The 20,828-nt window shown below is 43.8% G+C and overlaps 1 protein-coding gene across 1 annotated transcript in view; it reads right to left on the bottom strand.

Annotated features, from left to right (window-relative positions):
• Positions 1–20,828, bottom strand: part of PNPLA7 (patatin like domain 7, lysophospholipase) — a 123,498-nt gene that overhangs the window by 14,412 nt on the left and 88,258 nt on the right. The window contains exons 26-31 of the mRNA XM_082009091.1: positions 18,277–18,433; positions 10,601–10,717; positions 6,084–6,153; positions 3,897–4,013; positions 1,702–1,850; positions 112–264 (exon numbers count right to left, since the gene is read on the bottom strand). Coding sequence (XP_081865217.1) covers positions 112–264; positions 1,702–1,850; positions 3,897–4,013; positions 6,084–6,153; positions 10,601–10,717; positions 18,277–18,433 — 763 coding nt within the window. The remainder of the gene's footprint in view (positions 1–111; positions 265–1,701; positions 1,851–3,896; positions 4,014–6,083; positions 6,154–10,600; positions 10,718–18,276; positions 18,434–20,828) is intronic.

Below are 20,828 nucleotides of genomic sequence, written 5' to 3'. Positions count from 1 at the left end.
CAACTGACATCTCTTACTCTCCAACAGTTTAGGCACTAATTAGCACCACCAACCAGCAGATTTCTGTGGAAGGGCAATACGGGAGAACTGCCTTCCCCAGGAAACACTTACACAGATCTCATCGAATTTCCCAAAGTCCAGGGTTTCGTATCGGTCAATGGGCGGCCGGATATACTCGCAGTAATCGCTGTTCTTCACCATCTCCAGCTGCCGCACACAGCACACGTATGCAAGCCGCGTCTGGATCTCTGCCATATTCAGCACCTGCCAACGAGGCCAGACACACCAATCATGATTAATTCAGAAATTTCGTTTCAGAATATATTTTGTTTTCATCATGGAGAAAAAGCAAGTTATCTATCTTTTTTTTTCCCCCCAAGAGCACACAGAAGCCTGCTGAAGCCTTCACACATCAGCACCTCCGTCTGTTTCCCAGGCAGTGTGGACAGCTAGCCGATGAGTCTCCATAATCTACAGCAGAAAGGGAATTGCCTTCAAACATATTTCTGTAGTTCAAGGTGAACAGAGTCTTTCATTCCAGGATATATAATGGTACCTTAGGAGAGAGATCTGTGCTGAGGTAAAGAGGGGAACAGTGATCCTTCACGGCAGAAATCGGTGATGATCTCTATGGTACCAGGGCAGAGATTTCACAGAATGGTTGAGGTTGGAAGTTACCTCTTGCGATCATCTAGTCCAACCCTCCTGGTTCAAGCACAGGCAGCTGGGGCAGGTTGTCCAAGACTATGTCCAGCTCAGTTTTGAGCATCTCCACTGATGGTGACTCTACACTCTGGTTGGTGTTTCACCACCCCCAGTAAAAAAGCGTTTTATGGTGTTCAGAAGGAACCCCATGTTTTCATCTGTGCCTGTTGCCATTTGGGCACTACTGAGAAGAGTCAGGGTCTCGCATTTTCCCCCACCAAACACTCTCACTACATGCTGGAAGCAGAATGGTCAACTCTGCCAAGGCACAGCCCGGCACAACTCAGCCAAGGCACAGCTGCATCAACTCCAGAAGGCCATTTCTCAGGGAGGTGAGACCTTTTCAGGGAAGGGAGTTATCACAGAGGATAAACTTCAGATTACGGAGTGGCACCCACAGCTGGCAGCATTTTCTGTAACTTTGGGAAACACAATGAAGTATTTTACTTCCAATTCCAACAGGGGAATGTGTTAACTGTAGTTGGGAGGGAAGAAGATTAAACAGCATTGACTTGGGGGACAGCTGCAGGGCCAGATAATTTAGGAAATAAAGAAGAATAAGTAACAGAGTTGGCCTGACTGCATGCAACAAGAAGAAAAAAACAATCATACTCTGAAACCCAGTGTTTATCGACAGTCGTAATGTTAATTACTGCCTAGTGCTAAAATCTCCCTAAATCAACATATAGGATAGAAATACTGAATTACTTTTATTGGTAAAATTCACAAATTCTGACTTTATTAAAACTTACTGCACCTCTAAGAAAAGGGTTAATTGGTCTAACAATTCTACCATCCCCTTCCCAGACTGGGGCTCTACAACTCACTGCCTTTCCTTTGGTGTCAGGGCACTACCCAGCTTGTTTTGTCCATAAGTAAGAGCTCAAACCACAGAAACAAGACGGTCCGTCACCAGCCTTGCTCCCTGAACGAACAGGGGGAAGCCTCCATCTCTGTACGTAAAACCAGCTGCCATTTTAACACAGTGTGCAGTACCTTGACTTTCTCGGCCAGCGGATTCCACCTCTTCCAGAGCAGCCACCAGCCAGACAAGCAGTCGCCGTAGTTGGTGAGGTCTGTCTCATCCCGGCTCCCCACATCGATCGCGATCACCACCTTTGCGCCCATGGACCTCGCAACATCAGCTAATGGGAAAGAAGGTCGTATCGCTACCAGTGCTGGCAACCCTGGTGCTGCTCAACCGAAGCTTATATACATGCCGCCAGGGAGCACGCAACCCGGCCTCGTACCTACCACGAGTGCCTCCGAACAGCCTGGGATATAAACATTTGCAGCAACTCTGCCAAGAGAGCATTTCCCCAGGGAGGGTCCCACCCCACTTGCTCCGTTCTAACGGAGAGATCCCAGCGCGCTGCCCGCTCCGCACCGACCGAGCCCCTGCGTAACCTCAGGGTGAGAGTTCCTGTTGCTGAACTGCTGTAAACATCAGTTAAGGGGTACGTTTTCCCCCAGATCGGCAGGATGACCTGACTCTCCCCGAGGACACGCTGTCACCAGAACCAGCGTGAAGGCGGCAGCAAAACTGTATGGCAGGGAGCGGGGGAGAGGAGGTGGGACACCAAAGCTCAGGTCCATGGCTACCCCACATTAGGTCGAATTAGGTTAAACCCACGTTAATTCTACCTCACGCAGCATTTCTCATGAGAACAAGAGATCTGGGGGACCTGAAGAGAGAACAAGTGGCAGTGGCCTTAAAGAGGAGAGTCAGCAGAGCAGGGACCAACCCTGCAGGTAGGAAGTAGTAAAGGAAAGGAGCAGCACGGGAACCGGACAGCGAGGAGAGGCTGGGGGGATTTCAGTCCTAGCTTTGGGATCCAAGAGAAAGATTCATTTCTGGGAGTGGGAGAGAAATGAGGCACCGCTTCCTACTTCAAGGGCAGTAAGAAGAGGGCTAGCTGCAGCCTTTGGATATGGGCAAGGATTTAGGGAAGTGCCAAGGGAGGGAAGAGAAGGACACGTACGTCACAGAATGAATTTATATTTCTTCCACACCCCCAGAGTCCAAGATAGTTGCAGTTTCCAGAATAGTTATGCGTAGGAAAACCACAGCTCTGAAGAGCCAAATTAGATGCTTAATTTAGACACATTTAAATCAGATCTGTTCTGTAACTTGGATTTATATTCCTGAGCTCGTTCAGTCTATTGTATGTTTTCCACCCAGTGTCACCTGCACACGTGCTCTTTGCCCTCTACAATATGTGCAGGTGGAAAAGGTGCTTTGGTTTGCAATTCATACCGCTGCTTACAGACACAAACAGAGACTGTCACATGCAGATTTGGGGTGGTGTATTTTGTGTTATTTCCATTTGTGGGTTTTAGGCAAATATAGCCCCGATGGAAAAACATAGTCTGGGTTTGACTGGAACATCTAAATGATTTCGGTTGCTCAGACGCGGAGTCTCTAGCTTAGAATCCTTCCTCTTCATTTGTACACAATTATAGTCACAAACTGCAATGACACCACATGTCTCTCGTCGATCTTGGCCACCCACCTTCCAATGCTTTCCGACTACGGTGACAGCCCTAGATGACCTTTAAAGGTCCCTTCCAACCCCATCTATTCTATGATAAAACACACCCCAAACACACACAGATGAATTCACATGCCTCAGACCTTTCTGGGTTCAGTCCTCAGAACACCCCAAACTCCACATCACTCTTTTGGACTTCATGTGATTCCACCTCTGCCATGTGCTAGCAGCTAACCAAGACACCGATGTCTGTCAGCTGAACCCTTCAGGCTGTGGGTGAGACCAGTCTGAACAATGAAGAGTTAACGCTGTTGCTTTCCCAGAATTATTTCTCAGTCAACTGATACTTTTTGGAAAGAAACCCAAAGATAAGACTGTAAGTTTGCAGTTTAATTTCTGCTATTTCCTTTCAGTAAGCACTAAAATAAATTCAAAATTAGCTTGGAATGCTATGTTCAGAATATGTCTATTAGGAAATACTTCGTAACAAAAAAATAGTCTTAATAAAGCCATGATAAAGCAAACACCTAGGAAACTGAGAACAATGACTCCTGGTAACCATCATGAGATTAAAGGTGTCTGCAATATTTCTCCTTGTTTCCTTTTTTTGGAAAAAAAAGAAAAAGAGGACAAAGTTTTTCTGGCTGTTTGATGGGCTGCGTTCTCAGTAACTTCTTCCCAGCTGATCTGTGCACCTACCAGGAAGATTGTTGATATAACCTCCATCCATCAAGAGATGCCCATCCTTCGGGTCACAGAGAGGAGGCATATACCCAGAGAGGGACATGCTGGCACGGACATACCTCCACAGAGAGCCTGCAGGAATGAGAGGGAGGGAACGGCAAGAGCATTAATTACTGCCACAGAGGAGGTGGGTTAGGCTTTTGCACTCATTAAAATAATCGAGGGATAGAGGTTCTCCTGAGAATACCATTAGAAAGTTATTAAAGCAATTTATTATCTTCTATACCATAATCCTGGGGTGGTGGTGGGGAAAGCTCTTCAGACATAAAATCAGGCAAAGGCCTTAGAAACCACAGTTTTAAGCCCATGCCTCATAGTTATTGCCTTCAAGGAGATTTCAGCGTATGCCTGACTGCGGGGATCATCCTTAGTGCTTTGTTGAGCTTACACTGATAAGGAAAGGAAAAGGCTTCTCCTGGGGACAAAGGGATAGAAAGAATAAGCAGACTGAAGTGCAGTTAAAGCCATTATACTCTACAGAGAGCCACAAACCCCAGACTTTTAGCAGGAGCTGAACATGAGAAATATATGCCGTAGAAGCCCAAAAATTCTGTTTTCCCAGCTCTGTCATAAGCAAACGTTTTCACTTGTAAAAGCAGTGCAATGCATGGCGGCGATCTTAGCTCTTCTGAGGACATTTCTGTTAACAGTGCTGGGGGGAAGAAAGCTATGATCTTTTAAGCTGTTAGAAACAGAAAGTTTAATCAAGTAGAAATTGATTGGATCTGTTTCCTGTAAAACATTCTGCTTCGAGGCTCTTATTTACTGATTTCTCTCTTAACATTTGCATCAGCTGAATGGGGAAGACACTGCATTTCCAAAAAGGCCAAGAGTCTTGTCTGAGAAGCAAATCTTTAAAATACCAAAAATAAGTAATACTTGCCGTGTTAGCCCACTTCTCAATAATTAACTACTTGGTGCTTCAAACAGCAACTCCTTCCAGCAAACTGGGAATTGATTTTTTTTCTTTTCTTTTGAAACTATATAACCGTTCCATTTCTAATTACAACGTAAGCACTCCTGCTGTTTAGCACAGGTCAGTACTGGCAGATTTGGGATTTTTTTTTTTTTTTTTGATAGTTTTAGTTGAGTTGGAACTTCCACCCAAGAAAAATGCTGACTTCTTGCATTACAGCCCACAGATGAAGCCAAGACGGGCAGTTGTGGCAGCTGGGAACCTCTGTCCTCTCCTTTCAGTGAATTCTGAAAACAACCATAACCATTGTCCCACTGATTTCTATCCTTACATTAAACTTTTGCAGGGACAAGCAGCTGGATGGAGTGAGTTTCCTGACCTCAACTGGCTTAACCTGCTACAGAACAGGAATACAAAACCTCTAAGAAAGGTTAATCCTTTTTCTGCTTGTTTTAGCTCCCTTGGTTGTCCTTGATCAAAGCTGGCGTCAGCATAATGTAGCGGTTCGGTAACCCCGGCCCTAACGGCATGGGCAGTCTTACCTGCGCCAGCTCAAAAGACAAAACACCGGAGACGTGGCAGCAAGGGCTTCAGCTGCCCAAGGAAATATCTGGGGCACCTGGTAGGCTTGTACTGTCTTCACTGAAGCCTGAGTCACTGCACTTGTTACCCCAAATAGACAAAAGCTACAGCAAGTGTCCCACAGGGCTGCCACCACATCCTGAGAGCAGAGCAGACAGCTCGGATCTTTCTCCTCTGTTCAGTCAGTGTAAAGTACATTACAGTTTTCCACCAGAGAAATACAGAGGACTGACCATAATCGAGAACCCAGCCCAGCCTCCGCTTCAGGCACAGGAGGCTCTTTATTGGCAAAAAAGCTTCACTTATGGGGAATTCGAATCTTAAAATGTTTGGGTTGCATTAGGTCTGATTTACGGCTAAAACTCCTGCACTTCATGGGATGTTTTAAGGAGACAGAATAGCGTCAATGGACCCATTTTCTCTCTAAACAGCAAGTAAAGCATCTCATTTAATTACTTCCCAACAGCTTTGTTCCTTGTTATCTGTGTACAACCACGGTTTGGTGCTCAGCAAATAACAGAGAAGGAAGAAACAAAAGGAAAGACAAATTTAAAGGCGAGGAAAATTCCAGGAACAAGGGGTGACACGAAGTCTCTCATCATTATTCACGACCTGCCTCCGGAGAAGGCTGCCTGCACACTCACCGTCCGTGTGGACCCTCATTGCTGAGGCGGTGATGTCAGTTGTGATAGTGAAGTAAGGGATCCACAGATCCTGCAACAGAGGAGGTCTCAACTTTACTAAATCCATAACCTTGCACTTAAAATAAAACCCATGCCCAACACAAACCAAAGCAACACCCTCTGTGTCTTAACAGACAGAGCTGCAGGCACAAACACCAGCATGGATGGAGAAAAACCCATCAGCCCTGTGTTTAAGTTCATAAATTTGTTTCTTATGTAAACAGTTCATGCAGAACCAAGGCAGACAAAAATCCTTATTTCCTTTTTTTAATTGCAAGAAATACTTGTTCCAGAAGACTGTCCCACAAACAGAGCAGCACAGAAACCTCATCACTCAAACCAGGAGTTCACCTTCTTTCTGACATCAGTTTTCCTTTCAGATGGAGTGTGGGGGTCTGACGGTAACTCTCATCTAAAGAGATCCCTAGGCCGTTCATTGCTGGAGGACAATGGGAAGGGAAGACTCATCTTTTATGTATTCAGTTCTTATCTAGCTGCTTTCAGCCGCCCCTGGAGACATGGTACTCAGCTAGAACGACCTTTGATCTTGCCCAGTATGGCCATTCTTGCATTTCACCCAACCGTTTCCACTCAGGGTGGTGTTTACCCTTACACAGAGCAAGTATTCACCATGGATGAGCATGGAACTACTCAGCTCGCTCTAACCCCAACCTAGGACTGTAGCAGGCAGCATCTTCCTTGCCTTCCTGAGACACCACGGCCCAAGACAAGAGGGAAGAATATGAGTCATGGCCTCTCAACTAAATGATGTTCAATCGTACCTCGTGGAGATGAAGCTAGGTGTCATTTCAGCAGGAGATGCAGAGCAATACTGCTGAGATGCAAAGCTGTCTAGAGTCAAAGAGGGCAACACAAAAGGGTTGGAGTATTACCTACAGGAACATGGGATCCTGCAAGGTAGATCTTCAGGAAGATCCTAGAGGTCGCTTGAGATACTGCAGGGTAAAATGGCAGTGAGGAGCATAGTACATAAGAAGGAGGATGATATAAAAAAAAGAATGGCTGAGCTAAGTCCTTTCTAAGTTTATTCAACAGGGATAGACCAAACCAACACGCCCTGCGCCTGGGAGGGAAAGGTCTCATTTTTGTTTCAGTCATGGCTGTACTCACATCCCACCAGCTGAAAAAACTGAATGGGAAAGCGGCCTCCCAACCGCATAGTAGCCTGTTGGAGAGAGGATACTTCTGGAGAGTCTCTGCGGTGCCTAGTGAAAGGATAGCCTGCAAAGGGGACAGAGGACAACTTTTTGGACAAATGGCACTTATGCCCAGAGAACAACGACTGATAGTGCAATGCTGAATCAAGACTGAAGAGGTAAACCTGCTTTCCCACCCAGCCAGCCTCTTTGTTCATGGGACAAGGTGTCTGGGTCTTCTCTAGCACAGCTTTGATGTGCCTTAAACTCAAGCCAAACAAGGGTCTGGACTCCAGCTATCAGTATGAGCTGAGAAGCACTCCCTCTCTGGTCAGCCTGTATTTCTGGTATAAGTTTCCATGATGTTCAGTACAACATTCTGAACTGCCAAGAAGAAGGGTTTTTTTCTAGTGAGTTTAATCTCTTAAGCAGCTCTGCAAAGATGGTGGAATTGGGGAGGACTAACAGATGCTGCACAAGCATTACAACCCATCTGGTATAAATGCCATAGGAGGGCGGATGAATAAAGTGTGACTACGGGAGTATTAGGGGTGCCTCTCCATGCTAAAGATAATTTTGATGATTGCAGATTGCAGTGCATCAACCACGTTTTAAGCAAAAATAAGGGAACGGGTAAAGAAGTCTATCTGTCGCTTCCTTTCATATTCATGGAAACACATGCACACGAGAAACTAAACCAAGACCTATCACGCAATAATAAAGACTGCATTTCTCAGATACCGTTTCATTTACTTTGGAGACAGAGCATTATTCAAGTCTGAAAGAGGACTTGACAAAAGTCTTTTCTGACTCCTCACACCTGAACCTCCAGCTGAGATGACTTGCAGGAGCACTCTGTGGTTCTGCATGGGGGACAAAAAGTCCAGAGCCAGGTGCTCTTCCAGAGGATGGGTCATTTCAGAGGGGCAGTAACTGTATTTTTTGAGAAATATCTCTTTGAGAAAAAAATCCAGGCTCTGCCCTGGATTTCTGCGTGCTTTCCTGGAAGAACTTGCACAGGCTGATCTCTTCTCGTGGAGTGCCTTTGGCTGACATCTGCAGCAGCAATCCCGGGGGTTGCTGGTAACCAGGGCTACCCCACAACAGCACTGCTGGGAATCAGGAGAAACCTACGTTACAAGGGCTGCGAGAGTGCAAATTCAGGAGAAAATGGAAACCTCCCTTTCAGTGTCAGTGAAATAACAGTTCAAGCTAAGTGCTTCTGCGCCCTGGCTCTGATGCAGAAGGGGGATGAGGGCACGCCTGAGAAGTGCCAGAGTGCCACCTCACAGCCACGGGCAGTAAAAAGGAGGATCTGGCCCAGCGCTTCCTAATTTTAAGCTTTTATAGAGACACAAGGACCAGTACCCACCCCAGCCCCTCAGGTGGGAAGTTCTCAGGTTCTGCTATGATCACCACGGATCCTCCCAGGAAGGAGCAGTTGTAGCCAAGCATCCAAACACAACCTATGTTTGTAAGGCTATAACGAACTCTTGTCAATACGTATTTCCAGTTGGAAATCATTGCCACCCACCCCCCTCCAAACACACTCCAACTAGTGAGAAAAGATGGATGTTTGCAGTTTAGACACTTTGAAATAACACTTTAAGACGACATTTATTCAAGGCTTAATGCTTTTTGGTTCAGCTTCTGTTACTTTATAAGTCACCCTTTACATTTGGCAGCTTTCAATTTCCATCTGTCTAATGACATGACTAGTTAATCTGCACTGATAACAGATTGCAGTGAAGGGGTAACTGCCTCTTTCCTTGCAGAGCATACAACATTCCTCCTTGTTTATCTGATGGAAGTCTTCCAATGTGAGGAAATCCTCAGGCACAGACTGAAGGGTTTAGCCTATGACACGTGCACAAAGATGATGATGCTGTTGCATGCTTCAGAACTGGATTTCTCTTGGAAACCTTCCTGTGACTGCAAGGTTAGGATGGATCATACAATTACAGCTCTTAAAAACTGTAAGGAAGGAATCTGCATCTCAAAGGCAAGCACGATAAATTGACTGCTGAAATCAAAAGCAGTGATAGTAGACCAGGGGAAGCCAGGGCCACCTAAGTTCAGAGAAGATTCTCTTCCCTTTTGTCACTCGCTCCTCTCAAAGCTCTGCTCAGCATTATCCTACAGACTCTCATTGCAACGTACCATCCACAATTCACACCACGTTAACCAAGAGAAGACTGTGCTTCACACTGCCTCAGAAGGCCTCAGCTTTGCATAAGGCAGCTCCTCGACTACGTCAAAGCAAGTCAAGCGGAGCTGGTTTAGTCGTTGGACAATCCCATGTTTTCCTATCAGGCACTGCTGGAACCACAGATAGGAACTGGAGTGCTTCAGGAAGGGGTACGCGTGATTGAAGAACTGAGACTATGGTTGGTGCTGCCCAAATAACATAAAAATAATTCCAGTCTCAGAAGGACTTATCACTTTAAAACCTGTTTGTTCACAGCATCATCTACTCTGCACAGCAAAATGCTATTTTAAGCCACGTGATGATTAATCACTCTACATTCATATTTGCATTTAAGTAGGGAAAGTTTTAGATGATTTTTAATAAATATATTTGAAGTACATATAGTGTTAATTTGCTACATAATATTTCATCACAAGGATTCCAAATACAGGAATAATTTGGCTAAAACTTGCAAATGAGGTAAGATTGCAAGACTACCCAAACACTCTCTAAGCTTGGTGATCTAGGAAGACAACCACTGATAACACGCTTTATAAATTGCTACTGCTGAGGGACGGAGGATAGATGGATTCTGAACGTGGCTACCAGCTCAGGTAGACCATACAACATCTAGCAATTACGAAAGGTCACCATATCCAAACCAGGAAACAATACACTTTGATGTTATTGCAGTTGTCAATAGGCTGTTCATAAAAACTTTTCTAGCTTCAAAAATAAAATAAAACTAGCCAAACCCATTGCTACCCTCTTCAAGACCTTCTTCTGGTGTGCCCTAAGGGTCTCCTCTTAGACCTCATTTGCAGAAAAATAATGATAAAACAGTCTTGGCAATTCTACTTCAGTGACAGAATTTTAACTTCCGCTCTGAGACATCAGGATCCCTTTGTCAAGCAGAGCAGAAGTAGCTACAAATAATCCACTCGTGCTTTCTAAATGCACCAAAATGAAAGAAGAGTCTCCTTCCTATGCTCATGCAACATCACATTCACACTTTTAACATGTTTTCAGTCATCCCACAGCCCTATATCTCATACTAGCATGGAATAAAGCTATTTCTGCTACAACAGAAAAGTGACATTATTTATGATACATAAAGCGAATAAGCAACCTACCTCTATCTGCTTATCTTTGAAGATGTTGTTGATGCTGTTGTTAAAAGACGCTCCAGAAAACATAGAGGTTATTGGATATGTCAAGTCTAGAATAGTCTTAAACACTGAATTCATAACCTAAAGAGAAGGAAAAAAAAAAAGGCATTTCAAAGGTAAATACGTGCAAGAATCCATATTAATGTATGCATTATGTATGCAATTCAAGAGACATCGTATTCCAGATTCTACAGCCAACACGTTGGAAGCATTGCTATTATAAGTACAAAAGTTGTCGAGGGGACAGAAATACAACTACAAAAACTACAACCGGTAACTCCTTGTATGGTGCCATACATCTAAAACAGAAAGCAGCACACTCTGCAGCCCGTGTGCAATAAGGTTATGGAAGAATGTACATTTGCATTGCTTCCCTTCTACCCCTAGATCAAAACATCCCTCTGGAACAGTGTGCACAGGTTTCTGCCTTAACAAAAGCACGTGAAGAGTACACTTTAATTCTTTCTTTCTCTTTTTTTTTTTTTTTTTTTTAATAACCAAAGGGTATTATTAGTTATCTCCCTCTTCATCACCCTTTCCACATTGTATGTGTGGTTCACCGGCGTGGAAAGGAAATAAAATCTGTAATATAAGAATCCATATTTTTGTAAATCTCTTCTCATTGGTGGATCACATCTAATTTTCATTCCAGTCTTCAATCTTTTATCTGCCCGAGTGTAAGCATTTTCAAAAACGTGTCTGTTATTCTCTGGGACTGCAACAAGGTTAAGTCAGTCACATGTTAAAGAGCTTTAAACACACTTTTCTATGTATCAGTGTCCATTATTTTTCATTCCCAAAGTGAGTTATCGTGCTCTTCACCTGCTGCTTGGTAGCCAGTATCTAGATACCGCTACGGGCGCTCTACATGAGCTAGAGAAACCAAATCACATTAGGTTTTCTAAAGCATTATAGATTCCTATTATATTACATAACAGCGGCAGGCACTGTCAAATGCGTCTCTCCTAAACGCACATATACTGTAATTAAGCTTTCATGTTTGTTTTTTTTTTCCCCAGTTCAAGTGTATTGCATCTGTGCACTAACCTACATGATAAAATGATGAAAATACATAAACCATACGGCATTATGGCCATGGTATTTGTCCCATAACCATGCTATTGCTCTCAAATCCCAATAAATCCTAACAAAGTTCAATGTCCAATATATTTCATCATACTCAGTTAAAATGCAATAGAAGACCAAAAAACCCCGATTAACTCATTTGCAATTAAATAGGATCTCATTGGATGAGATACTTCTATTAGATGAAATATCTTCTTTCATGTTCTCTATAATTTAACAAACAACTTAACAGACAATATGGCATTGTACCCCGGCACAGACCTACCGCACAAAACAGTCTCTAAAACTTCAGTCTATTAAAGGATCTGTGACCAACACCTGGCCTTTGATTTACTCTAGCAAGGATTTAAAGAAGAGCAGGATTAGCCTACGTGGTCATGTCCAGCTGCTTTTAAATATCTATTAGGTATCTGCACAGAGAATACATGCCCAAGTACAAACAAACGAACAAAACCAAACCAAACCAAAAGTTAAGAGATCCTAAAAAAACAGGAAGCTTGGGAGAATGTGAAAGCCTTAGCACAAAACCCAATTGTGAACCTGTCACCTTCATTCACATCCTCATTTTTGGTTCTGACGGGGTGAGCACAGTGTGCCAACCTCACTATAGACATGTTACCCACAGCTTCAGAGTTAAACGGAATTAGTTTTGTACTTAAAATAGGGATTTGGTCTCTAACATTACTTAGAATGATTAAGTCAGGGAAAGAGGCATTTACAAGTTGTCCTTTATGTAATACTGAAGAAAAATCTCTTCAACTCAGCACCAAACATCGGGCTATCCTTGTTGCAAATGATCTTTGTAATGCTGAGCCTTTACATTTTTTCCCTGCAATTAATGCTCGCAGTAATCTTGTACGTAAACAAAATACTTCTAATTAATGGTTATTTCTTAATATTCTCATTTCTCATAACTGGAAGATGCCCTTCTAGCAGATGCTGATGGCCAACAGCCTCCCTCAGCCTTCCAAGAATAGCTGCTACCACCTACCATTCTCAAGATAAATTAAGCTGAAGGTCACCCTTTGGAAAGGCAGCCAGAGCCTTCTGACTTCTCCTCCGCTTCATCCTCCTCTACTAACCAAAGCGCAAGGGCCAGCACCGGTGTCTCCAAGAACGACGCAGCTTCGGTTCCCTACAGCACAGTGATGGGAAGCGCGGCCTTAAGGCATCGCTACCAGTTCTCTTAGGAGAGCGCAGGTATTTTGCAATTCTTCATTAACTTCTCATGAACTTCCATTTCTACATCTCTGCTGCAAGATGAGATTTCTTATTAAAAAGACCTTAAATCCTAAAACTGTTTTTAAAAGCTACCTTGTGGTATAAGGCAGCTTCAACAAGGAAGGGACAAGATTCTTCTGCTCACGGAGCAGAAGAACAAGAGCAAGCATGTGATGAAGGACAAAAAGAAACCTGAAATACAATCTCTGACTATTTTGTTCTTTGATGCAGAATGGTTGGTAACTGGTGTCAAAAACCAGGATACCCCAGGATTTTAAAACATTCCTGAGCTTAAAAAAAAAAAAAAAAGCAAGCAAGGGTATGGGAAAACTTGTTTCAAGAACAAAACTCTAAAAGGGCAGAACAGATTAAGTATTTTTAAACTACTAGAGATAGCATCCAGAATTTCCTTTAGTGCCTTTTCAGTGTTGACATATAAAGTTTCAATGAAACAAGCAAAGGAATTAACAAAGAAAAAAAATGTTAAAGTCAAAAGGAAAACATAACTCAGGCCAACAGTTTCAGACAAACAGCACTACAGGGATATATTTATCCCAAAGACAGGAATTACAGATACTGAAAGTTCAGATTTAAAGGTAAACTATTAAGAAATCTAAGAGTTGAAGAAAATTAAAATTAATCCATCTAAGAACCCATAGCCATCTCAGAGTTAGGTGAAGGGGAGAGGCAAGATAAGTAAATAGACGCTTAAAATCAGATTCAGATGTCCTGATCCTGTAACGCATAATCAGTTAATTGACGTGGTCACTACAGGGCAGAAATAGGATGGTTTGGTGCCTTAACTGGGCATTTCAGAGCAATAGGCGTGTTTGGATTTTGCGTGCAACCTTTCATCTGCATTTCCCAAATTCTAATGCTTGATTTAGGGTTAATTTCAACACCCCAACTAATATGATTGGATGGTAATAGGAACCATCAGGCCTTATCACTACATGAAAATAGATCTTTCCTGTGCCTCTTGATATAACAGACTTGTAAGATTTAACAAAAACACGCCTAGTATTTTTGCCTTCTGTTGTTAATAATCTCAAATACAGAATTCCATCTGAAAGGCAACCAGAGGGAACAGTTCAGCTGGCTTTACAAGGGAAAAGCAATCTGCCCTGTTTTAATTTTTGCAAGCAGAGAAGCCTAGTGAATAAAACCTTCCAAACTGGTTGATATAGTTTTAAAGATGCAATTAAAAAGCACCAAACCGCAGCAGAGTGCACTTGGCAGGCCAGTGCTGTCCTCGAGCACCAGCAGGCTGGAGGACACCCAAAGCAGGTTCTCTGCTCATCAACCCAATTTAAGGGACAATATGTGCACGTTCGTTAACGCGCAATCTGTAACGAACTTCTTATTTATTTAGGATTCGCCGTGCCCTTGAAAGCTGCTTTAGCTCGGATTATCTTCTGCTGTGCCTGAACCAGTGCTAAGTCCCAGCAACCAAGACTCCCTTCACCTGGGGCACTGGGACCAGTTTATTTTTCTGACCTCCTCTGGGCAGGAGGTATCTTTCCCATAATATCCTGCCTGCTCTTCATGCCAATCTCGTTTGGCAACGTTTGCCTACTCCGCTCAGATTTTGTGTTTGTTTGCAGGGATCTGCCCTTGTAGTTGTTGTTATACAGGAAGATCTGGCATACGAACAAAATAAAACGGCGTAGGATGCAAAGTGATTTACAGAATGCTGCACCTACTCAGGACGCTCTCCCTCCGCCTTCCACAGCGAAAGGCGCGTCTGTGGTCCCCACCGCGTGGGCATCCCCCCCTTCCCCGCCAACCCTTCTGCGGAGCCACGCAGCCGGCTGCACGCTGCCGCCGCGCTCCTCCTCCATGCTCCCAAGCCGTCCTTCACCTGCACCAGCTCCAGCACGGGCTACGGGTGCAGGCATCACCCCGCTATGGCGGAGAACAGCTTTTTTCCTCAAAACAACAGATGTAATGGATCAAGAAGAGTATCGGGATCCAGCCGGAGAGCAGCTTGATGTGACCCAAACTGGGGCTGACGGTTCTGCCCGCGCCCTGCCCCATGCCAGCATGGCTGACTTTGCAGCAGGCAGCTCAAGGAGCTAAGCTGGCCAGAAACTAGTGTGACAAGGAAAAAATAATTAAAAAAAACCCCCAAAACCCTAAGTGATGAATTTTTGGCCAGATCAGCTCATTAAACCATCTTTTCTCCCAACGCGCAAATATTAGAGCAGCGGTTAGGGAGAGGCAGAACCTCATGACTGAGACCTCCGAAACTCCCCACGTTGATTTTAATTGTCATGCAGTCACAAACAGCAGGACTGCAGCATCCTCCCCAGCAATTCTTAATTCTCATTATGGGAAGCTTTTTAGCTACACATTCCTATAACCATACTCCCTTCAACAGTACAATATTCCATACTCCGTGAGATATTTCTATTTTGAAATATTAATTCCCCAATTAAAAAACCAAGAAAACACAGCAATCTGCAAACATGAAAGCTTTTGTTTGTTTTGTTGGTTAAACACAGGTACAGAAGACACACAGAGGCAATATACAGCAACTAGCCTGACTGGTAATTCTCATACCCCTCTGTATTTTGACAAAAGAGTAATTTATGTCTTTGCTGTTTCATTAGGTCCAGAAAACACATTCTGTTAAAAAATATCCCTTCTCCCAGTCCCAAGTGTACAACTAGAGATATGCCAATTTCTAAAAAAAAAAACCCAAACCAAAACAAAAAGAGAAATAAAATATTTAAAAAAAAAAATCAGAGTTATCTAATCCATCACAATGAAGATATTTCAAAAACCCACACAGGCTAAAAAAGTCAGGCTGCAAGGTTTTGCACAAAGAGCGCTCAGCAATAACCTTCACCAGCAAAAGCTCACAGCCTTTAGAGGAGCAGGATCAGCAGCTTCTGCAGCAGGGAGAACTCAAGCCTTTTTGAATAACGTCGGCTTAACGAAGGACGCTCCCTCGAGCATCCCCCGCACAGCCGCCACCTCCTGCGGAGGTCCTCGCCCGCAGCGATGCCGCTCTGGAGGACAGCAGGAACAGTCCTGCAGCTTTTGGACCCTGGGAAGCTGGGGCTTGTCTGCTGGATTTGTCACCGCGCTCACACTCGGTCCCTTTGGGTGGACCTTCTATGCGCCCCAACAAACCCTGCTGCTATTATACCCAGAGCTGGTGCTCAGCGAAAGGAGCCGCTCTCCTTGCCCAGACCACCGCTGCTGCAACACAATGCAAGACAAAATAACTCAGAATAGCCACCATTAAAAAGATGTATAATCTCTCAAGCTACTTTGTACATTGCTGTGATCTGATCTTGGAGAGAGGGTTTTCATGGCTTTCTTCAATTTACAATGCAGCCACTTTGCTGGACGGTGCTGTTAACAGTGAAAAGGGCTTCAAACAGAGCTGCCTTTTCTTTTTTCATTCTGAAACCCTTGAACAATTCCTGGTTTGGATGTGGACCTGGCAAGCTTGTCAGAACACTCGTGAAAAACCTCAAGAAAATCCATTCTTCATTAATAAGATGAAATGTTTGCTCTAACAGAGGTCATTAACCTCTCCTCCAGCTACTTATTTGCAGATCTCAAGGTACCAATACCTGAAACAGCCCGAGGCTGGGCCAAAACCTGCCTTTTCCTTTGTGAAACGTCCTCTGAGCTTTGCAATGTGTGTTCAAAAGTTAATCAATAGATTAAATTTCTTCATTTCATCTTTAACTATGCCTGGTAAAAGCGAGCGCAATTCCAGATTACGCTGGCAAGCTCAAGAGCTGCAAGTGGAGCTGTCTTCGATGGGAGCACAGCCCTGAGAATCCCAGAAAACAGCATTTCCAGCTCTGCGTCACCCCCTGCACAGAAGAGATCTGACAAGTTAATCAACAGGAGGAGATAATCCTCTGGACAAACACAGGGGGGAAAATTCCATCGCTCCAGCCTAACCAAGAGCAAAGGAGAGAGGGCAGCGAGCCACAGATTACTGGAGGCTAGGAAAACATTGCAGGGAGGTGTCACCACACGCTCGCCCTGCTCTGATGCTGTCCTGTAACCATTTGGTAGTGACCAATGTGGGAAATAAAAAGTGCAAGGTTAAATGGATGCCTGATACTATTCAGTACAGTTGTTTTTATATCCTTAATCTCAATGTCCACTTTTGCAATTGCAGCGAACTGCTCTGTATCATAAACAGTTTATGCTTTGGGTGCTTCCCAAACCAGCCAGGCACAGGCAGTTCTTACATAAAAAGCACAAAATCCACATTCTTCCAGCAAACAGTGACAGGAAGGTAAAAGAGTCTCGCAGTCCTCTGCCCACGAGGAGAGCACAAACACGCAAGGGCCTTGCTGTGTATTTTAATGCCCCAGACTATCTAGCCCGCAAGGTAAGTGGCATCTTACCAAGATACAGTAGATTTCGTCTCAAAGCCATGGCCCATTAGATGACATTTGGGAAAAGTAAGCAGTGTGCCAACTACAGACTCCTATTTCCCCCTAAAACTCAAGATCTAAGCAGACCCAGAACTTAATCCAATTTAGAAAACTCCCCATGGTGCTTCCCTTTCAGTTAGAAAAGCATGTGAAAACGTGTTTTTTGTATAACCAATACAAAGTTGGAATCACACCGTAACTAGTAAACTTCAGAAATAATGCTAATCTTCACCGTCAGTCAGTTTGAAGCAGGTGTAACCTGGTGTTCCTACAATGTTCCCAACATCCTATCAATAAATTCACCCACAGAAGTCACTATTTAAAACAACCTTCTCAAATCTTGGTTTAACTATGAAAATATGGTTTTACTTGTGTTAAATATTTAAAGTTAAAATTTTCTCTTGACAGAGTACCACCACTCTGGAATGCTCAGGCTACACCATGAATGACACATTTTGTATTTAGTTTAGAGAAGGATTACCTCTGTCAATCAGTTCCACTGAAAAATGACAGCATGTGAGAACGAAAGAGAGAAAATTATACAAAAAAGAAACACATTTGTTGAGAATTGGAAAGGAAAGAGATTCCAGCACATAAAAGGAGAAGATAAAACAAAGATAAACACAGGCTAACACACTTAAATAACATCACTCTATGTTTACACTGCGACTGGCGTTTGTGCAGAGCAAAGCCAAGCATTTGACTCCTGCCTGCTCGGGCGCTCGCATCGCCTGCCGGCATGACAGTGAGCAGCTTTCCCAATTCACTCCCTCGCTGCCGGGCAGGGGCCCTTTCCATCGTACAGACACCAAAGTGCAGATGGTGGCACTTTCCTTGGGTGGCTGCTTGTGCATTGCTGCCGGCTAAGGCTTGCTCTTGCACTCCATCTGAAGAGAGGAGTGCAACGTTGCCCATGCTTACCATGGCCCACTGTCTAGCTTTGATCCTCATCTGATTGTAGCTGCGTTCCTCGGCATACAGGGCACTCATAAAAGCACCAATAGACGTTCCCCCGATCATATCTACGGGGATGCCAGCTTCGATCAGCGCTCTGATAACTCCCACTTGGGAGCATCCCCTGTGTCAAGAAAAGAAAGAAGACATTATCAGACAAACAGACATTGAAAGAGCATAAAAACACGAATGCCACCTTCTAAAAGGAACTTGAGTTTGCACTAACTGAACTGCCAATCTCTTGCTAAACAAGCCTCAATGCCAGAAAAAGATGTCATGAATACAGAAATCTTCAAATATGCTCCCTGAGGATCCTAGGAAGTACAGATCACCCAGCTGGACTCCACTAGAAAAGACAGCAATACAAAAACAACAGCCAAGAATCAAGCCAGCGGACATGCGATGGAAAAGTCAACATGGCTTTATGGGAGCAATGCATCAAAAATCTGCTAGGGTTCTTCCAAAGCAGCCAAGAACAACTGATTTCAGAGACCTTTCCACAAGAGTCTCTTCCAGCAATTCTTCAAAAAACTCAGCGAGCCTGGGATCCCAAGATGGGTCACCGCATGGATTAATAATGAATTTGATGATGGAAAACAGAGAGCAAGAAGAGACAGACACTGACGAGAAAGCAGGAGTTTCATTCAACACACAGACCCAGGGAAGGGGCAGATGAGGAGGCAGCGTTTGAGGATAACACAAATTCCATCAGGATAGTAAATGTATTCCTTAATTTCACAAGTGCAGAAGGAACTCAAGAGCAATGATGGAGTCAAGTGATAAACAACAGATGAACCTCAGCACTGATGGGACAAGCAAGAGACAGAAGTCACAATGCCCCTACAGCAACGAGCTCTTAACCAGCTCCGCTCACACAGAGATTTTTTGGAACCTCTGTGGATATTCTCTGAAAAATACTAACCTTGTGTTCAGTGGAAATTCAAAAGGCAAATGAAAGAAACCAGAATAAAACAAAAACCATAAGAACATACATCCAGAATGGACCAGCATTTTCAAAACTGCAAGCAAGCTCAAGCTTCTCAGTAAAATAAAAATAAAACAGCAGAACTAGAAAATGACAGAGAAGCAAAAGACACAACCAGAATATGGAAAGGACTTCATGTGAGAAGAAACAAGACTCGAATCTCCGACCGGGGAAGATCATGATGGATGGGTGACACGCAGGGCCAGCCAGTGACATCACCATGCAGCAAGTTTAATGTCAAGGAAAGAATTTACACACAGACACGTGTATGCAAAGCACAAATTGGGGAAACCACTGTTACCACATGCTGAAGAGATCAAATCACAGATGGATTTAAACATGGACTGGATGAATCACAGGTACCAGTCTACTAAACACGAAAAATCGAAGGTGCAACCTTGCGTTCAGGAAGCTCAGAAGCCGCCAGCTGTTGCGGCGGCTGTCGTTGATTCTGACGCAGTCACTACTACCTACCATCAGAAAAGAGAGCATAGGTGGAACGTTTGATCTGATCTTCTAAACAGCGATCCCCTAAATGGGAGCGGGTTCCCTGTCCATTCTACAGAACCATCAGAGAAGCAAAGAAATTAGCAGTGGAGGCTGATTGCCTTCTTATCAGTACAAAATTATGGCCTCTGGTTTCAAATGCTTTGTCCAACTAATATCAAGTCAGTCAATTAGTTCATTCCACCTGGATGGGTGCTTTGCAGTCTAACCCATACAGCTGTAAAATCCTCCTTTTCCCATTTTCATCCCATTTTTCTGTTCCCCCACTGTTTGCGCTACTTCCATCCTCTTTCCCCTTGCTGTTTACTTCCTATAAATACTTGCTAACAGCTGCCAAGTCCACCGTAGGTGTCATTTGGCCAAGCTATGCCGAACACATTCTTTCCATCTAAATAAATCCCCTCCAGCTGCTGAAATGCTTTGAGACAGGTTCTCAGTTATGCTGGTGTAAATGACTTCAATGACAGATCTGCGCTGGTGTAATCCAAGAGCAGAAAATGGCTCATTTAGCTTTCCTCTCCAAATTCTCCTTCCCCTGCTTTACTATTGCTTCTTCTCATAAGATGCCCTAAGTCAAAGTAATTATGTTTTTATCCCTGCCAGGGGAAACCATTGTTTTTAGGCTTTTGGATCCCAACTATTTTTGCAATCTGCTTCTTGTGCCTGGCACTTACTGCTGCCTTATCCCCCCGCCTGTAAATTGCGAGCTGACATTGATGTTTCACTGAGGAACAGACCTTACACTATCCAGCCTGCTTTCTGGAGAAAGCCTACATCATGTGGATTTGTTAAGACACGTTAAGTACTGTAAAGCATTTCCTGCTTGCAGGGCAATTTTAAACTGGCCAGGACTAGTTCCAGACTGGATTGTCTCCCTTTAACCTCTTCAAAAACTGGATCTCCTCAATCATGCATTTGTGTGCCCATAAAATACAAAGGATTTGATGTGATCACTCTGGATTTGTTGTTACTTTGCTGTATGATGCCCTTGAATAAATAACAAAAGATTATTATTACTTCTATTGGC

This window comes from Phaethon aethereus (genome assembly GCF_964289735.1).
Source record: "Phaethon aethereus genome assembly, chromosome: 20".
Taxonomy (NCBI): domain Eukaryota; kingdom Metazoa; phylum Chordata; class Aves; order Phaethontiformes; family Phaethontidae; genus Phaethon; species Phaethon aethereus.
This window is presented reverse-complemented; position numbering and strand designations above follow the sequence as displayed.